The 25,736-nt window shown below is 37.2% G+C and overlaps 1 protein-coding gene across 1 annotated transcript in view; it reads right to left on the bottom strand.

Annotated features, from left to right (window-relative positions):
- Positions 1-215: 215 nt before the first annotated feature.
- The window catches only part of LOC136874813 (serendipity locus protein alpha), a 176,022-nt gene continuing 150,501 nt past the window's right edge, over positions 216-25,736 (bottom strand). The window contains exons 11-13 of the mRNA XM_067148489.2: positions 22,580-22,657; positions 10,115-10,360; positions 216-989 (exon numbers count right to left, since the gene is read on the bottom strand). Of these exons, the coding sequence (XP_067004590.2) occupies positions 613-989; positions 10,115-10,360; positions 22,580-22,657 (701 nt within the window). The 3' untranslated portion in view covers positions 216-612. The remainder of the gene's footprint in view (positions 990-10,114; positions 10,361-22,579; positions 22,658-25,736) is intronic.

The following is a 25,736-nucleotide window of genomic DNA, read 5'->3' on the forward strand; positions in this document are numbered from 1 at the left end:
ATCAAGTCAAAAACTCAAATACAAGTGAGCTTGCCAATAGTACTATAAACAAAATCGTGGGAAGATAGGTAGATAGGTAGCGGTGGTGAATGTTAGTTTTCGAGACTAGGGTAATTATTTGTATCATGTACCAGCTAAACTGTCTTCAAGAGGCTGATTCAACCTTGTTTCAAGGCCTCACAGAAAGGAAAAAGAAACAGATTCAGATATCAGGCTTCTTAACCATGAGGATAGTTTATGCTAATCCTTAAACCATAGCAACAATTCATGGACAAATTTTATGACTTAAAAGAAACAATTTCTTTAGTCAATACCAAAGATTCTCTGAATAAAGACACTTAGTATTCAGGGGAATAACACGGAGGTTGATTATACAATATCTAGATGAACTGACCTGATTCATTCAATTATAGTAAAACAAGCATCTTTGATCTTCTATAAAATATCAGGTATTGGTATATAAGTAATACAATAAAGTCTACTTGTAAAATATACTTGCTAGTTGCTTTATTTCTTTCTTTCTTTCTTTCTTTCTTTCTTTCTTTCTTTCTTTCTTTCTTTCTTTCTTACTCTTCACCTAACATTGAATGCAATGGCTATGTTATGAACTATTTACAAATTCTGAGAATTACTGGAACCTGGATGCTCCTTCAAAAGCAGTTCAATTCTATTTTGCACAGCTTGTAAGTCTTGTATTCTTTCAGGAGTGTTCACCTCATGACTAGTCAAACTAGCTATACTCAATGCAGACAAGGTTTTCTTGTATGAGCTCTCATAAGAAATAATAGAGTTTCCATTACCACTAAATGCTTCTGGTTCTGCAGGGGAATTGAAGAAAGTATTATGAGTATCCTCTTCATTTAATAGGCATGTGTTATCAGAGGGATTTAATTCAGCTTCACCCACATTTATCTTATCTTTCATATCCTTAACTCCCTCTGTGGTCTCAGATAACGTGTCAGACAGGAAAGTCAACTTGTCAAGTATTCCTGTAATCAAAAGGAAGTACACAACCATGTTCAACTATTTTATATGAACTCAGTGCAAAAGGTGACCTAAGACAAACAAAAATTCAGATAAATCACATTAGGTTAAAATTAATTTTATATAAAACAATATTGTTTATTATATAAATAAACTCTGCATGGTAATCTTGTCCAAGTACCAAAAGTACCAAAATAATAACAATGTTTGAGACCTGTATAACAAGGAGGGAAATAATGGTAATTAAAACTGTTGCAATATCCCAATAATGGAATGTGAAATAAACATTCAACAAAACTCCACTCAGTATGCAAGTAAGAAATGAGCCAAAATTCCAAATCACCAAGGTTACACACATCTTTATATTAATTAACCGACTGGATAAATTTTTGGAACAAGAATACAGGAAGAAAATAAATACAAAAGGAAAGGTAAATATATAAATGGATAACTTACCAAGACAAAACAATCACATTTTGTCTTTTAGGTTGCACCGGCACAGATAGGTCTTATGGTGACGATGGGAAAGGAAAGGACTGGGAGTGGGAAGAAATCGACCATGGCCTTAAAGGTACAGCCCCAGCATTTGCCTGGTGTGAAGATGGGGGAAACCACGAAAAACCATCTTCAGGGCTGCTGACAGTAGGATTCAAACCCACTATAACTAGAGCCTTGCGTGGATATACAAAATATTATCCACATCCACACTTCCTTCATCTGCATCCAGGAATGGTTATCCGTGGATATCGTAAATATTTAACTACAGTATATTACATCCAAGCTATTGAAACAGATCTGTTAACATAATACAATAGGCCTGATACCTGGCACCAGAACCCCTACAGTCACGGGTTTATGAGGGATTTCCTCTTGCGGCAACTACTGGCATATTAACCTTTGTCCCTTCCTTCCATTAATTGCGGGCAGGAGCCAGTTAGGCTTAGGTCAGATTTACGGCTTTATGGTCTCAATGCTCTTTATATACCACCATTAAACGCAAGCAAAAATAAAGAGTATACCTGAGTGAAAATCAATAAACTTCATTATTTAAAAATTATCAATAAAATTATCCATACTATCTCATAGCTAGCTTCCGCCAAGACACTAACTTCGTGGATATCTGCCATCCATGCAGGGCTCTAACTACAACCCGGATGCAAACTCATAGCTACATGACCCAAACTGCTCAGCCACTTGCTTGGTCCAAGACTAAACAACAAGTGAAATGCACAAGGATATGTACTAGTAGTTGTAACATTTTACTGACATGGAGCTTACAAAATAATTATAGTGCTCAAATATACAGTGATTCTCAATCTTCCATCACTGCCATAAGAGAAAAATATAATCTACACCCTTTGGCCTCAAACATTAGGAATTTAATCTTATCCAGCAAATTGCATATCTGTTTAAGCTGGGTAAAAGGCCACGCTAAAATTATTGGAAATGAGAGGGTGGGCATGTTAGCAAGATCCTCAGCTTGATGGGATACAGATTTCAGCTTCTCCATGTATCCCGTATCTCATGTGAAAAAGATATTAAGAAGTGAAATGGAAGAGAGTTAGAACTCTGTCAGGACAAATACCACGAAGGGACATGTCATGCGGGAGTTGTTCTTTCCAACCATTCATCAGCGTTTAACTTCAAAATTCTTTGAACCCACTTTTATACTTACACTACTAGACATGCCAAATTTAGAAGTTATTTCCAACGGCTTAAAATCCAATCACCAGAGGGATACCTTTGTACGTGCAACCAGAACAAACAGTAGCTCATTTAATACTCTATTGTCCACTACATGCTACCAAAAGGAACAATTTGTTACAATATAATTAATAAATTAATGTAGTAATGGTCCACCTTTCAATACTATAATATGTAATATTCTAAATTACATTAATTAGGGACTAGTTTCGGCCAGGGTTCGCCATCTTCAGCCTTAATGTAAAACTTCTAATAACTAAACAAATGTACATGCACACAATTGACATAAAACAAATGAAACAAATACATACAAATTGACATTGAAAACTGGGATGAAATTATGATTAAATTTGAAATAAACTAGGTTCTAACATCTTGAGTATGCTCATCATTGAGACTATTTCAAGTATTAATTTACATACACAGAACTGTTAGTTCTAATAATGCTGAACATTAATATTTCAACAGTATTCAAAGTACTGAAAGGTGGACCATTACTACATTAATTTATTAATTATGTTGTACTTACAATTCAATACGGATCAGAACCATGAAGTTTATAACCTATGAACAATTTGTTAGGTAACCTGAGTTATTGCAAATGTAAACTTTTCCCTGTCAGTTTCTGATATATTTGTGAAAAGGTGTTGCACTTCAGCTTTTATCTGTTTCTTAGGCAAGGTTTTTAACTCATTGTAATTTTTTTTGTAGTATTTTGTTCTACTAGGTAAAGTATTAATAACATTTAATACAGTATGCTTATAAACTATAGCCCTAACATACTTTTAGGTAAATAGGGCTACCTTCCTTGGATAATAATAATAATAATAATAAGAAGAAGAAGAAGAAGAAGAAGAAGAAGAAGAAGAAGAAGAAGAAGGAAGAGGGTGTGGCTTGATTATTCATGGAAGGTCTCGAATCTTCCACAAGGGTATAAAAACTGCTGATTTTCTTGTCTCTCGGCCACTCGAACTACATCTAGCATAGTGTATGGAAGTGTAGCAGGAGGCGGGAAGCGCCTCTTTCATCCGACAGCAGCTCTTCAACAAGGTAATGGCCGCTTAACATCTTTATTTCTTGCTAGCTCAGCAGTTTAATCCGCGGGGAAGGTCCAAAACCTTTATTATGTAACCTATCTTCAAACATGTAAATTGCCGTCACTTTTGTAAAACTTCATATATCTTTAACTGTAAATCGGGGATAGAGAGTGCTTTACCCTCTCGAGCTCCCCTTCATTTTGAATTTGAGGTGATTACATTTTCGTAACCGTTCTTCTACTCTTCCTTAATGTGTTAAATTTATTCTGTATACGAGTCACCTCCATAGTTTGGGAATAGCCCCTGTTTCATCGGCCTAGTGCCTCTTAGGTTTTAAGAAGTTTCATGTAGGAGTGCAGATCCACGCCTCCATTCAGTTTTGCATTTTGGGCCATTAACGTAACCTATAATTTTAGGTTGGGTACAAGATACCCCTATTTCTTTGTAAGTGTGCCTTGAGGGCAGTGAATAGTAAAGTCCGTTGTGGCCTTTGATAGGCTCAGAACATTGAGAGCAGGCCAGCTCTTTCTTGTATTTGGATATGTGCCTCTAGGAGGCTTGACATTGCTAGGTGGGAGCAAGTGCTCCATGTAATTAGGGGTTTTCTGCCCTTTGGTAATATGTGGTTGTGAGCTGACAGCTCAAAATTGTAAAAATTAGGGATTGTGGCCCAGATTGTTTAATTGTCTCTAAATCTTGGCTTTCCTGGTCTTGGACCTGATTTAACTTATTGTTATTGGTTAAAATCTGAAGTTTTATGTGAAACTTGTTAAGTTTTGCTGTTGTTGAAAATATAACCTTTAATGCAATTTTAATCAATATCTCTGCTTTGTTGTTAGACCCATTCCAGCCCGCACCTTCTTTCACCTCTGCATTCCAGGGGTAACCCTATTATTATAATAATAATAATAATAATAATAATAATAATAATAATAATAATAATAATAATAACAATAATAATAAATAGCAACAACACCACCAACAACAACAATAATAATAAAAATAATAATACTAATAAATACTCCAAACAGTGGTAATTTGAAGATGTAAGAAATTGAGTAATAGGTTTCGGCATCACTGGCAAGAAACATGGCAATCATATAGACAAACTGAGATAACAGAAAAAATGCTTGTAAAACAAGTGCCATTAGGAGAAGAGATAAAGAAGCACCTTGGAAAAAATGGACAAATCAAAGAAGCAGTTAAACAGAAGAATAAGGCCAGGCAGAAAGGATTGAAGAACAGAATGAACAAAAGTACAAAAAATGGAAGAGATTGACAAGATGAACATATGAAATAATTTGATGAAGATTCCAATTCAAAAGGATGATGAATAACATAAAATCTGACATGTGCAGAATATAGACAGAAAATTGGTGATGATGATGCTTGTTGTTTAAAGGGGCCTAACATCTAGGTCATCGGCTCCTAATGGTACGAAATGAGATGAAATGTAATGACAATTCAAAAGTCCAAAACTCATCCACTGACCAGAATTCAAAACGTGATGATGAAGAATTAATGGATGAATATGAATTTAAAATAATCAGCGGATCCAACTTGCAATACTGAAAGTTAAAATAATAATTCCAAAATTAATCCACTGACTAGAATTCAAAAAAAGAGACAATGAACAATGATTATGAACTTAAAACTATCAGTGTATTCAACCCACAATGCCCCACCTTCCCAGAAACTATCTTAAAACAATAGCATATACTGACCAAGGGGCTGCTTCCAAAGCATAACCCTGAATCAATGATGCTTGTTGTCTAAAGGAGTCCAAAATACAGGTCAACGGCCTCTCATAATGGTACTTATTAGAAGGAAAGTAAGTACCATGGTATTTCTCATTAGCGGTAATAATCATGAGTAACGTAGACTTATGGTGTTTCTCACATTACGGCACCACTCATAGGCAATGCAAACCCATGGTGTTCCTCACATAGGTTTACTAATCACAGGAACTCGTACTATCCCATGATGTTCTTCACATACATATAATGGTACTAATCACAGGCAATGCAGATGCACGGTATCGCTCATATACTGGTACTAATCACAGGCAATGCCCAGACCCATGGTGTTTCTCACAATGGTACTAATCCCAGGTAACGTAAGCCCTTTAGGGGCCGATGACCTAGATGATAGGTCCCTTTAAATAATAAACACATCACCATCATCAACGTAAGCCCATGGTGTTCCACATATAGTGGTACTAATCACAGGTACTGTAAAACCCAAACTGACTCACCCTCTGTTGCTACTAATCACAAACCTATCGTGTACCTAACATAGGGGTACTACTTGCAAGTAAAGGCGACTCATGGAGTTCCTCGCGTGATAGTACTACTTACAAGTAGTCTCATGGTTCTAATTCAATCATCCCTTGGTCGCCACTTTTAGTCGCCTCTAATGACAGGCAGGGAATACCATGGGTGTATTCGTCGTCTGTGTTGCTTTCCCACAGGGGGTTGATAGAAATTGGCAACTTAATCAGGAAGAAAGAAATTGTATCTTTTTGATACTTCAATGAATCGTTAAATGTATTAGATAAGCAAGACTGCAGCCTGGAGAGACTTAGGGAAGAGGAAAATGAAGAAACCAATCAGACAAATGATTGACCAGGAACTGACAATAAGGCATCTGGTTGGGATGAGGTAACACTGGAAATTATAAGAGCAGCAGGATAGGTTGGTATGCAAAGATTACATAATTTATTGACAAAAATATGGGCACAAATAAAATTCCAGGAGATAGGATGGAAAGTATAATAATCCCTTCAAACAGAAAAGGTGACAAGGACAAATGCCAGAATTATAGAGGAATAACACTTTTTACTAATTGCTTCAAAATCTGTGAAACACTAATGAATAAACTACAAAAGGACGTTGAACACAGACATAATCGTCCCACAGACATAGATGTAACAGCTGATTGAAAACACTGCCAATAAAGAAAATGGTTGTTGTTTTCACTGTTTTACTAAAGCATACCTGCCAACTTTACAAAACCAAAAATCAGGAGATTTTGACATGAAAATCAGGAAAAATCAGGAGATACAATGGATCAAAACCACTTATTCTACATGTCTTGCGCAATACAGTACTATGATATATTTATAACACTTATTGTCTCAAAGCCCGACTGTTGCTATATGACACTACAAGGCTAAAAATTACACATCTCTATTCCCTCACAGGAAGTATGTGAACGAGATGATCAGTCTCTGGTAAGCCTTCCAAAAATAGTATGTGTGAATCAGTCATGCCATTACTTAGCAAATGCATAGATTAATATATTGCATCAAGCGCCCATGTGATTATACAAAGCGCAATGCTATTTGAATCAAATAGCTAGCTGATGTACCCGTGTTACGCTATGGAATTCTCAGAAAGACTGTCCTTAATAGTTTTCCCAATTGAAGTCAACAGTCAACATAGGTCAGTACAATGGTGTCAGCAATGCTTTAATATGAAACATTCCATAAAATGAAAAAACAGCACATTTTCTCACATTTAACGAAAAGTACTATGGTGTCGATCTAACAGTTCAAAGTTCCAGAGCTAAAATGACCAGGCCGCGAACAACCGTGAACACCCCTGTGTAATTATTCCATTTAAGTGTGCACACTGCTCATTCCAATCACTGTCTCAGAGTAGGGATCTTTACGTACCAGTAGTATCAGAAAATTTATGAACCAGAGGAATGGCATGCTAAAGAGAGATCTCTTAACTCCCCAGCTACTTCCTGCCAGTATCCAGGCAGGCTATTATACTTGATACGGACGTACGCATCAGTAATCCCACCTATCGGAGATAAATAGCAGCAGAACACACAAAGTACATCATGACAAACAATGGTCAATGTAATGTTATTGTTGATCAATTTTATGAGCTTTCTTTATAACAGGCCTTCACATTTAGTTTTCTTCCGACTTTGTGATGTTAGAGTATCTAATGTAAAGTGAGTCGTCCTTTCTTTCATGACTCCCTCTTGTGTTATTATTCAAGCGATCGTTCCTTCATGATTTTTTTCTCATTCTTCAAAATTTAATCACCATCACCAATATTATTACAGTCTATGGTAAAACTGAATAAGATATAAATAATCGGAAATTGTATTCTCTATAACTTTTGTTATGTAGTACTTTTCAATATGACCAATAAGATAGGTAATTAAAAATGAAATTTTTCGCACCTTCGCCTAAACAATAATTTCGAACAGGGTGAATAAAATTATTTACAGCGTAGATTGTAGTTCCTTATTCCCCGAATTCACATACTGATTTTCATTAAATTCTGTTCACCCATTTTCTCGTACCTCGGCGGTGATATGGACTTAGAAACAAAAATCCAATTTTTTCATTCTTTTTTTTTTTTTTTTTAATAATTTGTTTTACGTCGTACTGACACAGATAGGTCTTATGGTGACAATGGGACAGGAAACATCTAGAGTGGGAAGGAAGCGGCCGTGGCTTAATTAAGGTACAGCCCCAGCATTTGCCTGGTGTGAAAATGGGAAACCATGGAAAACTATCTTCAGGGCTGCCAACAGTGGGATTCGAACCCACTATCTCCCGAATACAGGATACTGGCCACACTTAAGCGACTGCAGCTATTGAGCTAAGTTAAAAATACAAATTCACGAATATCTGTTATCATAGCCGGTTGGGTAAAAATGTATAAGACATAAATGATAGGAAATTTAATAATATATAACTTTAGTTATGTAGTATTTATTGATAGGGCCAATAATAACAAATATTTGAGAATTAAATTTTAGGCCTTCCCCTAAACTACCATTTTACTGTGTGAATAAAATTATTTATGGCCTAGATTGCAGCGACTTATTCCCCGACTTCATATACCGATTTTCATTAATTTCTCTTCAGCCGTTTTCTAGTGCGAGTGTACATACATACATACATACATACAGACAGACAGACAGACAGAAATTACAGAAAATTAAAACGTGCATTCCCCCTTGTTAGGTACTGTGGTCACGACCGGTCAGAAATATAATTCTTTTTAAATTCTGAGCAATGTACAGACAAAACTCTTATTTATATTGAGGTAAATTAAAATTAGTCAGAATTGTCTCCAAATGGCTCCCGAAATCTCTAGAAAAGTCACTAGTCGTTATAATTGAAATTCTGTCACTAAATTACTAAAAAAAGACTCCATGTCTAGTGACTAGTCTCTAGAATCGACAGTGAATGAACACGAATGTAACATGCGAGAACGAGAGATTGACAATCGATATATGCGTCGCGATATACAGGTTTTATAAACATTGCATTCACGCATATTTCTCACATTAATAAACATCGATATTTTGTTTGAAAGCAGCCAATAAGCGAAGAACTTCTGGCCACTGGCATAAAAGAGCTGAAATGACAGGATTTGAAAACAAATGTTTGAAGTTCACCAAAAAATAAGCTAAAATCGGGAGAAATAATAGAATAATCGGGAGGCGATAAAAACTGTCAAAAATCGGGACTCTCGCCTAAATCGAGAAACTTGGCAGGTATGCAAAAGGCTCATGACGATAAAGAAACAGAAACCATATGAGAAAAGCGCACAGAGGCTCAAAGAACCTACAAAGTTGATAAAAAGAATGAAGAAGACATGCAAGGCACGCACTTCAGAATGGTTCCACACCACTATTGGAGGAAGACAGGGGTCTTCTTTCTCCAGTCTTGTTCAACATCATGATGAACTATGTTAAAACCGAGTAGAACTGAATAGGAGTAAGTCAATAACAAAGGAGAATAATATATAAATTAGTCAAAAAGTGGCTAAGAAAGTTGCAAGAGATGCATTCAAGAGAAAACAGTAAATGAAGTACATTAAAAAAAAAAGGAAGTCATAAGATATAAACTTAATGGTTTTGATCCGTATTGAATTGTGATTACAATAATAATTATTTTAATTCAATTAATTAATTTAATAATTATCATTGTAAAAAAGTAGTAGAAAATGTTTTTGTGCACCTGGGCAGAGTAATTAGGAGAATAGGAAAAATAAAAGAACTTAGCAGGACGGTACAATAGGCTTACAAAGTACACAATATTATAAGAAATCTGTTCAGAAAAAACAAACTGCCAATGAAATGTAGAGAAACACCTTACATGCCTATTTCAAGACAATACTTATGCAAGAAGCAGAAATATGGGTATTAACTCAGAGAAATGAGAGCTGCTGACAGACCAATGTGATGTCCTTGCATAGTATGAGAGGACCAACATTCAAATGCTTCATTTTTAACGCTTTGTATTGGCACTGAATGTAAATGTCAGCTTCATGTTCAACCATAAGCAAAGCCACTCTACATGATTAGTGAGTATTCTTAGCAAGAATAAAATGTTACTAAGATTAGAAACTTACTTGTTATTTCAAGACATAAAGTCTGATCTATGACAGAGTCTGTCTGCACCTCCACAGAATTGCTTCTTGGGTTCACTGGTCTGCGATGAGTTCGGTGGATAGAGGCCTGTCTCATATTGGAATGGAAATGCTCCTTATTCTTTGGGGTAAAATACAAAATACTTCTCTCCTTACTTAAGAGTTTTCCCCTCTTCAGCAGTTCATTTATTATTTCTCCAGGAGCAAAGTGATCAGTGCTGTTGTGTTCTGAAACAGTAAAATTCATGCAGAGTGATAACACAGAAATGCTTGTTTTAGTTTTTATAATACTAAGTTCAAGGTGCATGGCATAGAAAGAAAAAGAACAATGCAAGGCTGATTACTAGATGGTATTCCTGAGAGAGAGGCCATCTCAGACTGAAAAACAGGACAAACTAGGACAACAAGATTACCCCTCTTAGTGCCATGCCTATTTACAGTGGGTACGCTAAGAATGCCACCCGCTTTACAACCAAATTGCAAGGCTGAACAAGATGAACCATAATTCTCCTAATTCTAAATCCAGATAATTGATTGTTGTCCCAAATTACTCAGAAAGTTGACTGTATTGATATTGATAGCAAATAATACCAACTAAGGTCACATTTGGGGAAGAAAATATTTTTTCCTGGGAAATTAGCATGGAACAGATTATATTTTTCAAGTTCAGACCTACAAAAGTTACCTGAAATACATAGGTATTCACCTAAGAAATATGCGTCTGGATGTCTTATGATGTGTACTTGCTGGTAGTCATATGTAAAAGAAACCCTGGATATTCTGCCTAGTATTTACTGAAATTATTTTAACACTTTCTACAAGAAAATCATGTACGTATTTACACTTTTTCAGTCACTACCACTTTTAGCACTTGTGGACCCCCAAGCATAATGGGTGGAGTCCCCATTTGCACTTTATGCACTGTAAATGGGATCTCTTTACTGGTCCACCATCTTTCTTGCTACACACGGCACATCATTTTAGGTTACGTCCCAGACGTTTTTCCAGTAGCGCTCTGAGAGGACTTGGATCTGTCAGATTTTGTGCTGGAGATAAGAGGTTCTTTTCTGACATCCACTCATTTTCGAGTTCAAGAATAATGGAAGATGTAAATTTTAACCTTGTCATTTTCTTGGTAGAGGAGTTTTCCTTATAGATAATATACGCATTCAGCACCATTCTCGCGAAAACTGAAAAGACAACCTTCTTCAAACACTTGAGTGTCTGGCGCTCATCTAGGTAAGTGTATAGCAACACATCCAAACCATCAACACCCCCCATAAATTCGTTGTACTTGTGTATAATTGTTGGTTTCGTTACCTCCCAAGGAGGTCTGTTCTTTCTTGGTTTGGTAGTAGTTTTGCTTTTGGCAATGGAATGCGTAGACAAGAGCAAAACTGTATGTTTTTTTAGATTTTTTCTCCTGGTAGTCAGCTAGCAGGGTCTCCTTCTTTCTAAAGTACCTAGCTTTCCCAATAGCAAATTTACCTTTCAGTTCTGAATGGATATCCTTTCTGTTTTGCTGGAAAGTACCTGTGAAGTATGTGCCCTTAGAAAACAAATGCTGGGTCAGACTAATCATAGTAAAGAAATTGTCTATTACAACATGATAGCCCTTCATTACGTAGTTGCCTATCGCCAGTAATTTAGTCACAACATGAAATGCTAGTCCATGTTTCTGTATATTTTTCCTATCGACATTGCTCTTTGCTCCGCAGTTGCAGAAGAAACCCAAACAACAATGTGATATTAAGTCACACAGCATCCAGAATTTTATCCCTCATTTGTGCTGTTTTTTGTTTGGAAGATACTGCAACAAAGAGGAATGAAATTTTGTTCCAACAAGTGACTCAACTATGCTAGGGTGTTGGCAGGGAGTGTAATGGTGTCTGAACAAATTGTTGGTGTGATCCACAAGAGGACTAAAGCGAGCACATGGGTCATATTTCTCATGGCCTGGTTGAAACAACTTATTAACAAGGTGGAAGAATTTCAGTATTGGCTGGAATCTGTTCCTTGAGAACATCATTGAAAACCATGGGATGGCTTGAGAATCAGTGTTCCAGTACGAAGATATTGTCGGTCTGAGTGTAATACCCATCTCTAACAATACAACGATAAAACCTTTAATTTCCTTTAGAGTAACAGGCCGCCACTGCTTTACGTGGGAATTCAGCTTCAATTGTTGTGCTGACCTCAAGAACTGAGTAGCATATCTATTAGTTTCTGCCACCATTAGCTGCCACAGAGCCCGAGTAAAGAAGAGATAAAAATGCGAAATAAGTTTCGCGTTGCAATGCTTTGGACCTGGATTTTCCAAGTAGACAGGTGCAGGGTGATAACGAGTATCACTTCCTATGAAACCTTCCGATACACAGATCTTTGGAGAGCATTACTGCTATCATCATCATCATCATCGTCGTTATTCTCATTCTCAGGACCATCATTTGCTCCATCACTAAGTTCGGATTCCTCCAAGCTCTCAGATATATTCGCAGCACTTACTTGCATGGTTCCCACCGTAACCTCACTACTGTCACTGTCTGAGTCATTATTCTCAGAATCACTCCCATTAAAAGGTGAAGTGTTGAAATACTCCAATAACTCGTCATCGTTCATGAACACATCACCGCCAGCATCATGCCTTGCTGCCATATTCACTAGCTACTGAGCAACACTTCATAAAACATACACCAAATTCAAGCACTCATAAAACCCGAACAAGCAAACAAGTGACAATCTGCATGCAATAATGAAAAGTCTGTGCCTTTATTATCCTACAACAACCAGTTTTTCCACCCATCAACAAAACAATTCTCAGTAATTAGTGTTTATTAAGGCACTAATATCAATATAAATGGTCCGTTATTGGACATTATAAATTTTCCAGCTAACTCATTCCTGGTTGCCAGCGTTTCGCCCCCGTGTACTAGGTTGGGCTCGTCAGTTGGTACCTAGCACACCTACCAAGACGCATGACTATTGCATACCGTGGAAGCTTCAAGTAGCCTACGCAGTGGCCTCCACGGTATGCATTACCCATGCGACTTGGTAGGTGTGCTAGGTACCAACTGACGAGCCCAACCTAGTACACGGGGGTGAAACGCTGGCAACCAGGAATGAGTTAGCTGGAAAATTTATAATGTCCAATAATGGACCATTTATGTTGGTATTACAAATTTACTCATTTGGGACAAATATTTCAGGTTCCCTATGGGAATCAACATCTATATCATATTAAGGCACTAGCGAGAAGAGCGCAATCGCGCTCCCGGCAATTTTAGCGGGAGTCGGAAGGAGTGCAATTGTGCTCCTTGGCACTCTAAGGGTTAAATAATAAAAATGCATCATAAGGTATAAAAGTATTTCATTACTGAAACATTCTCTACATGTAATAATATAAACATTGGTTTTTTAAATTTTTTTAAATTTGCCTTATTTCTCACCATCACAGATAGGTCTTATGGTGACAATGGGATAGGAAAGAATTAGGAGTGGGAAGAAAGCAGCCATGGCTTTAATTAAGGTACAGCCTGAAAATGGAAAACCACAGAAAACCATCTTCAGGGCTGCCGACAGTGGGATTCTAACCCACTGTCTCCCAGATGCAAGCTCACAGCTGCGCGCCCCTAACTGGATGGCCAACTCGTCCAGTCAAACATTCTGTAGTAACAATAAGAATGGCTTAACATTATCTGCTCCTGGACTTTTCTTACTAGTCTATCACTTCAGTTAGTTTTGCAATTCCATGTTTGTGCAAATTGAAAATAATGCACTCATATAACTATAGGAAGCAAGTCTGCTCCATGATGAACCATGTTACTTAGAACATGACCTGGACATCCCACTCCTATTAAGGCTAAATTTATGTTGGCTTGATGAACACATTTGGTAACATAATGGTTGCATGCATCTATAGGAAAACCTAGAAAATCAATCTTTTAATAAGCTCACTACAACATTCACATAATGTGATCCAAGTTTTGTTCACTATTCGCAATAGTTACAGTTTTAATAGAAGCAGAGGTCATTTTTGTTCCAGTTTTTAATTGCTGCACGCCTTCCTTAGCAATGGCACAATGCAATCCATGGGCCAAATCAATCAATTGCCATTGACCTGCATTTAGTACTGTTCCCCAGGTGCAGATTCCGTACCAATTGTTTATTTAGTCTTTTTAAAATAATTTCAAAGAAATGTTTATCAAATCTCACTGGGTAAATTATTCCAATCTCTAATCCCTCTTCCTATAAATTGAATACGTACCACAATGTGTCCAACCAAATTCTGACTTCATTCCCAGACGGGGGTCAGTTGTGAATTTAAGGCAACAGCATAGCGAGTAGAAGGTAGAAGTGTGATCTCTCCCCTAGTTCATTGGTTCCTCCGCTAGGCCACTCTTCCAGCAGTAAGTGAACTTGAGCTTACAAGCCAGCATACGAATAAAAGACAATTATTGCATGCAAAATATTATGCTTTTGCTTACCATTCCAGAAGTCAGTTGCCAGATAGTTTAGATAGCCTGCGGGTAGACTTTGTGGTCTCAGAAGATCAATTCCTTTCTCATCTGTCTTGTTACAAAATGAAATCGACACTTCATATAATGTAACACAAGTTTAGGGATAATGTCCGTAACATGGTCATAGCAGCATTATAATTCTTTCGAATTAATAGTGATACTGTGCAAACTGTCCAAACATTCGTAAAATATATTGCCCCTTAGACTATGTTCACAGGAGAGTTTTTGTTCCACTACACTTCCAACTTGCACGAACATATTATAAACTGCTCTTGAAGGATGGGTGAGGAAAGTGCTGTCAATACTGCATTTATTGCTATAGTCCCTAATAAATGTGAGGGCTGCATCAAGTATTTTTTCTGTAGGCTTTCTGTGAAGCAGGCTGACACATTTATGACATTTTGTGACCTTGGATACGTTGCGTACTGGAAATCCTCCTAGATAATAAATCAAACACTCCTTTGCAAGACTGCAGCTATCACTGTTAATTAGACCCAAATTGTTCTCCCAGTCCGGTAAGGGGTTATCCATCTTCTCACTGAAGTCTAGTGCTTGCCTTATTGTATTTTGTGCACTTTCTACTATAGCCTTATTTGTCTCTTCTGTCTTCTTAGCCAGTGTTTGGTTTGGTTGGGATATAAATAGACTGCAACAGGTATAAATTGAGAAAATCTATTGCTGAAGGGTGGTCGTCACAACTTAATGAGCATAGTATACCAAAGTGCCGTTCTAGTGGATCTTGATTAAATTTGACTGTGAGCACATACCGAAATCCATTATTCCATAAATACTTGGGCACCTGTATGGTGCTCTCAATTTTTACTCTTTGAGATTCAAGAGTTCCTTCTGAAGCAAAAGTATTATTCTTCCCACTGAAGTTATCTCTCCATTTTCTTAAGGTCTGATGCCCTATTGAATCTTTATAAAGAGCCCCTGCTGGTGTAGAAGTATTTAATAGATCTATTAGGATATTTAATTCTTTAGTGAACGTTTCTATTGGTTCACTGTCTCCAAATCCATCTGAGTTTATCTGTTTTCGTTTGTTTAATTGTTTCGTGAGATGTGGAAAATTGGGGAATATATGAGGGAAAGCGCCAGTTTTCATTTTCTATCTCTAGGAATTTCTACCTGTTCACGAATTGTATTACGAATGAATCTGATTTAACAATAAATTCATCAGAAAAATGTGAATCGCACACATAACACTAATCAGAAAGCTTTTTGTCTTTTCTGGGAATCGCCTTTTGCCATTTTGAAAATTCTGCTTCATTTTTAGTTGGTTTTAAGTGTTTACCTTTTGCAGATTTATAGCCAGACTTACAGCCTGGAACAAAGCAAGTAGGTTTATTTTTCCTCCTAGGTATTGCACCCTTTTCATATGACCTGGTCGATGTCTTCTTCATCCTGGGTTCTGGCTCGGCTGCACTGAAATAAAAATACTCACCATTGATGATCCTCTTCCTCAGGGGGCGGTGACGTTCTCTGGACTGTCGGGGTGCTCTCACGATAGGGATGCAAGGTTACTAGGCTACAGGCTAACTAACCTACCAAAATAAATATGATCTGGCCCAGACTGAATTTAAATATTATTAAAGTAATAAAATGAATGATAATATGACTGAGAAAAAATTATTAAAATATGATTACAATAATATTAAGTCCATTAATTCAAACACATGCGTAAATTAATTAAATCTGTTTTAATTTAATGAGAATTTAAAGGACTACTGAATAATCTCCAAAATAAAATGTGCTAATTAGTTAACTCAATGAAAACATTCTTAGTAACAAATCTGCGTTAGATTCACGTTCGATTACATTATATAGGAGTTGCCACTACTCCAATTATATCACCCTCCAGTGTTATGATCAAGACTATGAGTTGAGAATGAGATTAATTAGGTAAGGATTCACAATACTAAATTATAAAATGAAAAGAATTATAAATAACTCAGAATATTCCATGATCACAGGGATTCATTTCCTCCCCTATTACATCTATCAAACTAGAATAACATTATCATTTACCGTTATTTCCATTATAGATTGGTGATGGCTAATTCTCTCCATCTGACTGGTAATTTGTACACAGAATAATAGATGTAAAATAGAATAATTTAATTTAACCGAATTATACCGATCAAATAATAAGTCACTGTGTCAAACCGTAATGTGGTCCATCATTTACCTCAAAACAAATTGAACTGAACTGAATTCAACTGAACAGCTGTCTTATTTATACCATAATAAGTGTTGATTATAGCTGGTCTCAACTGGACCTAAATGACTTTACAAAACATGACGAACATCAATACCTGTTCACAAATACAAGTTCATTACCCAATTTTTTGACAAGACAAATTTTAAATAACTACAGTGTTTGCTGGTCAGTGAAGGTATAAACTGATTATGTTTGCCGTTCTACAACCAAGAAGTGAATTCTAAAATGATGTTCGTGTTGTTTGACGGAAGCTTTCGTTATCATACATTACTCTATTTACACAGCGGAAAATCTTCCGTTTACCACGCCACAAAAGAATATCTATACTGTTCACCACCGTCAATCACTGCCTAAGCTACGCATAAAAAAATACTCAAGTGGAGTGAATCAAAAATTTTAAAAATACCCTAATTAATATACACACATATCACGCATAATTTAAACAATATCAAAATTTTTACTGAATCATCAAATCCTTAATTACAATGCCGCATGTTGATTTCAACGTCCTAGGATATTTATCGTTGAAATAACAGGTGACCATGACCAAGATTAACGTTTATCATGGCTGCTCTCTCCCTATTCTGATTCACATAATAATAATAATAATAATAATTATAATAATAATAATAATAATAATAATAATAATAATAATAATAATAATAATAATAATAATAATAATAATAATAATAACAAACATGGCGCATAAATAGCTGACCAAAATGATGTTATTACCTACTCACAATGTTTAATGCAGTGCAGACTGCGACATCATGTTTCAGACAAAAAAAGAAAAAAGAAAGAAAACACCATTTGATATCATTATTACCTATGAATCATATGGTCCTAGCCATGCTGGACACGTTCGCATGCCTTATGTAATCGTTACACATATAAATGCTTGATAATGAATTGTATGGGTCTTTAGTTGAAGTTACGTCCATTAATATCACCCTTATGAGTATCTTTTGAATTCCATCTTACCTTGCTTATTAATATTTATTCATTATTATATCATCTAGACTCATAATTGTATTCTTGACCTCAAGTCCATTATTATTATGTATAAAAAGTTCGGCGCACTTCCAAACATCCGTATTCAAGCCCTCAATGATCTCACAGCTTTCCCGCTGAGATTGAGTTCTCTACTTCATTATTATTATTTCCATACAACATGTCCGTCAACTAGACTGCTGACCTATGAATGTCTTCCCCTTTACTCACTAGATACAATTCGTAATTAATGCTCTAGACTCCTCGTCGTAATGGACTGCTCAGCATTACCATAATTCCCACACAACTACATTATCAATCATATCGCTAGCCACATAGACTGATTTAATGAATATTACAGAAAGAATCAAACAATATCAAATGGTCTCAAAAGGAAAGCCTGAACCATGGAAATCGGTTCGACAGAACCCTGCCTGCGCGAAATGCCATGAATACTGCTGCTACCTGACCAATATAACACAAATCTGCCTCAATGCATGCGTAACAACATTATTAAATCAAATCAAAATGCGTGACGGAAAAACAAATTATACACAAAGTGATGACTGTGGTGTAGCCCTAACATGAATAATCAATGATTAAAATTAAACTACTGAGTTATCATTAACGACAGCTTGCGTCCTGTACAAATTAATATTTACATTATTTACAACAAACAACACCTTAGATTAAATTTCACTTACTCATACTGGTGGTTCGGCTGCCGCTCCTCCACAGCCCCGATGGCTATTCAGCTTACGCCATCATGATTGAGACATATGACAGGGTTAACTTGCAGTATCCTGATATGGTTGCTTGCGTATTTCACATGATCATACACACGTATACATTGCTCTTGCTGTTACACTTATATACACGCACACACACAAAAACAACTATACCCTACTCTAATACATTAATTATATAGGTGGACTTTACACATGATTCAGATCTTCCTATAATATTGAACCTCACCTCCGTTGACTGCTAGACTGCTGGTCTTGTATCTCCCTCTTTGTAACGGGACCACGGGATTACCTTCCCCTAGTTGAGCTTCCGTGCTGTGTTTACGTTCGAGGTTGTACACCTGTCGGTTCTAAGAATTCTCCTGGTTTGAATGAACTGTAACAGGACATTCCATGGGCAATTGCTGCATCTCCCCAACATTAAACAATTACCGTCTGTCTATATTAGCAGGTCCTAGCCGTAATGTCTATTAATTTGAATGGCTGATCATTACTTCAAGAATAATAAATCGGAAATACGAGCTGTTGCCGCGCTTGCACAAATCATAGTCTTTGCGACAGAAATATGCACTTATTAGCCCGATATGCCATACAGTTAACTAGTTCCTTATCCCATTGGGATCCTTAACTTGAAAAGTCTATCACCTCTCCTTGGGCCAAGTACTCATATAGTTTATAATTACCTAGGGATAACTGATTTAAATAAACGTTCCTAATCGTCGTTCGTGAGTAAATACAATAAAAGTCCGCAATTCATCAGTAAATTACTCTAGTAATGGCTGTCATTGGCGAACAAATTACTTTAGGAATTACTCTCCACATTATTAGAGTTCACTGGACACAAAGACTGAACATTCATGAGTCAGTAAGACGAACTGATCTTCCCTCACTGAGAACATATAGAACACTCCTCCCCAGGTGTGGTAGGCGGGCTTAATTTATGTGTTCCTGGGTAATCTGGGCTTGGCGCGGTACCCTGAGGGCTTTGGCGTCACAGGTATTCGTGCGCTGTGGAGGTGGGTTTCCCTCGCACAATTATTTTTATCACAAGTGTCCCCTATTCCATTTATTCACTACAAGTTGGATCACAATAAACCTAGCCATTCCTCTAACTGATGTTCCATTCCACAGCGGTCATAGGTTTTTTACTTAATTTGAATGCGTGGGAGGTACTATTTTGTGCCGACGATGCATTGTATGTGGGTGGAAACTGTCAGCACGTGGTTGGCAACGCAGGATTTGTAATACAACGACGCACTTCCACGTTTAAAGTCATGTCACCTACAATTAATTAATAAACTCACACTGAAAATATACTATTTTCACCTACTGTCAGGAGCACCAAAAATCTGCCTTAACACTGATCCGATGTCCCGTATCAACTAAATTACCATAGGCGCCTTTTTGAAACGAGTAATTTAGAGCTCCCTGATTGGCAGAATTTTGCCTAGCAGTACATGGCTTTCTTCTATATGGGACGAACCACCTCTGTTCGAGGGATGTCTGTCATCATTCAGTCTCACTCGCACAGAACATGTGGTCTCTCCCTCTTTCTCCCACCTTTGTTCACTTACTGGTGAAATTTTATGGCGGTATCGTACTGGCACCGTGAGAAAGCGCTGACCCGAGCACTTAGCTGTCGGCTGAAAGTTTTATTTGAGGATGGTAGAGAGTGCAATTATCTTTGGCTGCACCCTAGAACGTGCCTTAAGCATGGTGACAGGGCTCGACTCTATGTCGCCAATTTTTATTTGACACACCATGTCGCCTGCCGAAATATCTACCGCAGTGGCTGTCTTATATTCTCAAACATCGATTGAAATAATTCATTTTTTTTTTAATGCTAATTCGGCATATGGGTGCAGTATGTTTGTAAGTTTTATAAACTCAGCACTATATATACACCGAATAAATTAATACCATCACCAAATCACACGCTCTTCACTTTCACATGACAATAATACACGACACTTAAGTTTTTGCCTTCACAGAACAACACTACCGAACATAACCATATTACAACTACAGATACCAACCCTCAGATAGTAATGGTGCTGCCCATAGCAGATGATTCATCACAGTCCCTATACTAGCCAACAGAGAACAACTCAAGAGCTCACACTCTCTTCCACTCATTATGGCAACAGGCTATTTTTAACCAAGAACTTGTAAGATTTCGTGTATGCAAAATTAATTGTTTTTCCTCTAGTAACGAACATGAAACGATTTCGTTTTGATGAAATACGAGAAAGGGCCACGTAAAGCTGCCCACGAGAAAAACATTCTCCACTGAAATCAACTCCAGCCACGCTAAGTGTCTGACCATGTGCTTTGTTTATTGTCATGCCAAAGCAGACTCTTTCCAGGAATTGAACTGGTTTGAAATCAATAGGTAAATCTGAAGGAATCACAGTGATTGTCGGTGTTAAGACTGTTTCTCACGTGCCACAGCCAGTTAAAAGTTTTTCAAACAGTTTTTCAATGTTTTCACTACCAATTGTGTCTCATTGTTTAACTTTGGCAGGTGTAGGTTAATGTTAAGAATTTCATTCTTCGGGTTTCGAAACCGGTACCAAAAGTTCATAAACGTGATGATTTAACAGAAATGTAGAAATTTTCATGTAATATATAATATTGAAAAGGTGGATCTTGTTATTTTCTTTGTTTAAGGTGTAGGTTACATAACAAGGTAATAGGTACTCCGACTTTCAAAATCAGCTTGTGTGATGACAAGCTGGAAGGATGTAAAAAATTTAGAAAGTTTGTTGGCTAATGAAGAGCCTCTTCACTACAACTACTATCTCGGCTTAGTACTATATTAACTATATTAGGCAGTGACTTTGGAGAACACCAAGTTATTAACTTTTCCAACTTGTTCGTTTGTTGACAATGATTTAGGATTTCAGGATAAATGCTATCAATCAATTCTTAAACTAATTAACAATTTTGGCTGTGTTACTATGAAATCCAGTACATTTGGTGGAACACTGTCAATCAGAGTTTTGAAAGATTGAACAAAACTGAAACACACAAATCATGACTGAGGATAATTTTTCCTTCAACGTTCGATAATTCTCCATTTCTAACTTTAATTAACATACAGTATCAGCAATAAATACTATTAACTTTAGAAGATAAGAGTACTCATATGTTAGTTTTGTGTGCCAATTTTGTTATATCCCGTCAAATGCAAGATCATTCCTCTTTAAACGGAAAAACAGAACTTAATATTTCCAATGAAATGAAATACAATATATCTTTCCTGTCAGCACTCTAAAGAGAGTAAATCAAAAGTAGTTGCATTTCAGGACATAAGTTTGAAATTTTAAAAACAGAGGCAGTATTAATTGTAGAAGGTTTGAAATAAATAAGCCTACATGAACATATTTCAGAAAATTGTATTTTTAATAATAGTTTTCTACCGTTAACTGTTGGAAATAAAATCAATGATCTGTACTATGAAGACCAGATATAATATGATTTATACTCTTACTCCCTGGCACGAAAAATGTAAACAGACATACAGTGAAGATTTCAACGTTATTTTAAATATGAAATTAAGTAGATGAAAATCTTCAAAATATACTATCAAAAAATAAGAGCTGCCTCTGTGGATCAACGGTAGAGTGTCGGCCTCCAGATCCCAAGATAGCGGGTTCAAACCCGGCAGAGGTAGTCGGATTTTTGAAGGGCGGAAAAAAGTCCATTCGACACTCCATGTCGTATGATGTCGGCATGTAAAAGATCTCTGGTGACACATTTGGTGTTGACCCGACAAAATTCATTAAATCTCAGCCATAGACGCCCAAGAGAGTTTCGGTTTACTCGGTCTGCCATCTAGTGGGGGCCTAGGGTAAAACAGAACGTCGAAATTGACGAGCAGACAGCCAGATGGCGTCAAATTTAATGTCTGCACACGGTAGCTGAGGCCATACGATTATTATTATTATTATTATCAAAAAATAATTACCTGATGTTGCTGACGAACATGAATCTTCATCAACTGGCAAGTCATTGACACTCTCTGGAAATCTCAGAATTTCCTCCACTGAAAAAAAAATAAAACATAAATGATTTTTTAAATATATCAAACAACAATATAGACTTGAATGTATAAAATAACACCAATTATTGCAATAACAATAATAATGTTACTGGCTTTACAGCCCACTAACTACTATTTCAGGTTTCTAAGACGTCGAGGTGCTGCAGTTTAGTCCCGCAGGAGTTCTTTTACATGCCATTAAATCTACCAACATGAGGCTGTTTTGAGCACCTTCAAATACCACTGGACTGAGCCAGGTTCGAATCTGTGAAGCTGGGGGTCAGAAGGCCAGCGCCTCAACCGTCTGAGCCACTCAGCCCAGCCCAATTATTTCAACTTGCCAAATAGCTTTGCTCATCTGTAAACTTTGCTCATCTTGCAAAATTAACAAGCTTTCAGCATACCTTTCACTTTACTTTCCAGTCACTACACATTAAGACACTGAATATGATACAAGAACAACACCGAGCTAGATAGCCGCAGTCACTTAAGTGTGGCCAGTATCCAGTATTCGGGAGATAGTAGGTTCGAACTCCACTGTCGGCAGCCCTGAAGATGGTTTTCCGTGGTTTCCCATTTTCACACCAGGCAAATTAAGGCCACGGCCGGTTCCTTCCCAGTCCTACCCCTTTCCTGTCCCATCGTCGCCATAAGACGGTCGGTGCGACGTAAAGCCAATAGCAAAAAAAAAAAAAAAAGGAACAACAAGTCAAATTAGCAAAACAAAAAAAAAAAATAAAAAAAAAATAAAGAAGTAGCACACAGACTGGAAAGCTTGTAGTTTTACATGACTGTTGATATAATCACAGCCATGAAACATCCATCTCTATGTGGAGCCTGAACTACAGGTACATGATTTTTCATTTTTTAAATCCCACATTCATTGGCTGGTATTCAAACCATGGCCAACTTAATGAGAAGATCAGTGAAGAGATTTTTCTTATTAAGCATTTTGCACAACAGGAACAGGGTAACAAAAGTTGTACCTCCTCTAATACATTTTTAGAGGAAACAGCAGTTTGTTGCAACCACAGAATGCATTTTGTTATTCTCCAATGGATGAGGGGGAACAGGCCTGTCTGGCTAGGTTTCGTCCTGCCACAGTGTTAGAGTAGACAGTGCAGCCAGCGTCTCTACGCTGAGTGTTGGGCGGTGGGAAATAATCTAACATCCTGAAGAAGCCAACGGCTTTGGGTGGAGGGAGCTCGTTTGAGAGGGTGGTGGTCCCTCAGTTGGAGGAAATGCCACTGAAAACCATCATGTAGTGTCTGTACTCCATGTTAGGAGCGGCTGCAAAAGGCGTCTGCTCCCCAGTTAGGGGCGGCCTCAAGAAATCCTGGCAGTAGATATAAAATGCCCTTCACAACAGGCGGAGCGACATGTCGGATGACATATTTTTTGTTGTATCAACATGCAGCTGACTCCTCTTCATTCGGATATGAATGCTAGGGCGTCCCCTCTAAGCGACGAGCGCTGTTTTCATCCGAACAATGTGAAAAATGGACAAGGGCTGCTGATACGACGTTGATATTGGCTAAAGAAGCTAGACCAAAAGACATCAAATTGTATCAGACTAGCCACTGTCAACATTGGGACAATGACAAGCCAAAGCCAAGAACTGGCCGCCTCTTTGAAGCAGCGGAATGTGGACATAGCTTGCGTTCAAGAAACCCGATGGACAGGTGCAAAATCAAAAGATATCGCAGAAGGCTACAAGCTAATCTACAATGGTAAGAAAAGTGCAAATGGTGTAGGTGTGATTGTAAACCAGTGGATTTGTGACAGAGTCTCTGAAGTAGCACGCATCAGCAACCGCCTGATGTCAATAAAAATCAACTTGGGGACAAGTTTAATTTGAGTTGTGACATGCTATGCCCCACAGACTGGCTGCCTTGAAGAAGAGCCAACTCCTCAAAAGACCAGGAGGAAACAGGAGAATTTTGGGACCTATTGGACCAGACCATAGATAACATCCCCAAACACCATGTAAAAACGTTATACAGAGGATGGTTGCCTAGTTGTACTTCCTCTTAAAAACAATAATCACAATCACTACAAACCTTATCATAGTCGGTACGGTAAAACTGATTAAGACATAAGTGATCGGAAATAGTATTCTCTATAACTTTTGCTATGTAGTACTTTTTGATAGGAACAATAACATAGGTAATTAAAAATTAAGTTATAGGCACCGTCACCAAAACTACCATTTCAATCACGGTGAATAAAATTATTTATAGCGTAGACTGTAGTTCCTTATTCCCCAAATTTACATACCAATTTTCATTAAATTCTGTCTACCTATTTTCTCATGACTCGGCGCTGATAGGGACTTAGCAACAAAAATCCAAATTCATGAATATCTGTCATCATAGCCAATACGGTAAAAATATATAAGAATGAACCCGTTTATGAAAGGATCGGAAATTTAATACTATATAACTTTAGTTATGTAGTATTTATTGATAGGACCACTAATCATATACACATCGATCCATAGCGTCCTGAGGGCTAAGTTTGGTGGAGAGTTGCTGACCTCGAGGGCAACCTCAAACATGCTGGCTGGATAGGATGAGAGACGGCATGTCGCCTAAAACTGAATTCTCAAGGAGTCAAAGGCCTTAAGGCAGTGCATTATGAAGAAAGTGCAAAAAAAAGAAAATATATAAGAGAGAGCAACGAGGAGATGGAAAAAATGTGAAGAAAGTGCAGTTGCTGAAGGAGGAGATGGCTAAACTGAAAAGAGTAGTAGCGTATGGAATCCAAGAACGAAGAAAGAATAATATTTTTATATATGGAATAGAAGAAGCTGTGAAAGAAGATAAACATTAGTTTATAAGGTGGTTGAGATGATACAGAACAGAAAGAAAATACATTTTTGTGCGGTGGATATCGATGAGGTTCAGAGAGTGGGAAGAGTGCAAGGGAAAGGTAGCAGGCCAATTAAACTTACGTTAATATCTAGCCTGATGGCAGATATTGTTCTAAGGAACACAGGAAACCTAAAAGAAGATCTGGGTGAAAGAGGATATAGGCAGTGAAGCTAGTAGAGTTTAAAGTACTAAGAAGAAATATGGGAAGA

Source organism: Anabrus simplex, chromosome 5, assembly GCF_040414725.1.
Source record: "Anabrus simplex isolate iqAnaSimp1 chromosome 5, ASM4041472v1, whole genome shotgun sequence".
Taxonomy (NCBI): Eukaryota; Metazoa; Arthropoda; class Insecta; order Orthoptera; family Tettigoniidae; genus Anabrus; species Anabrus simplex.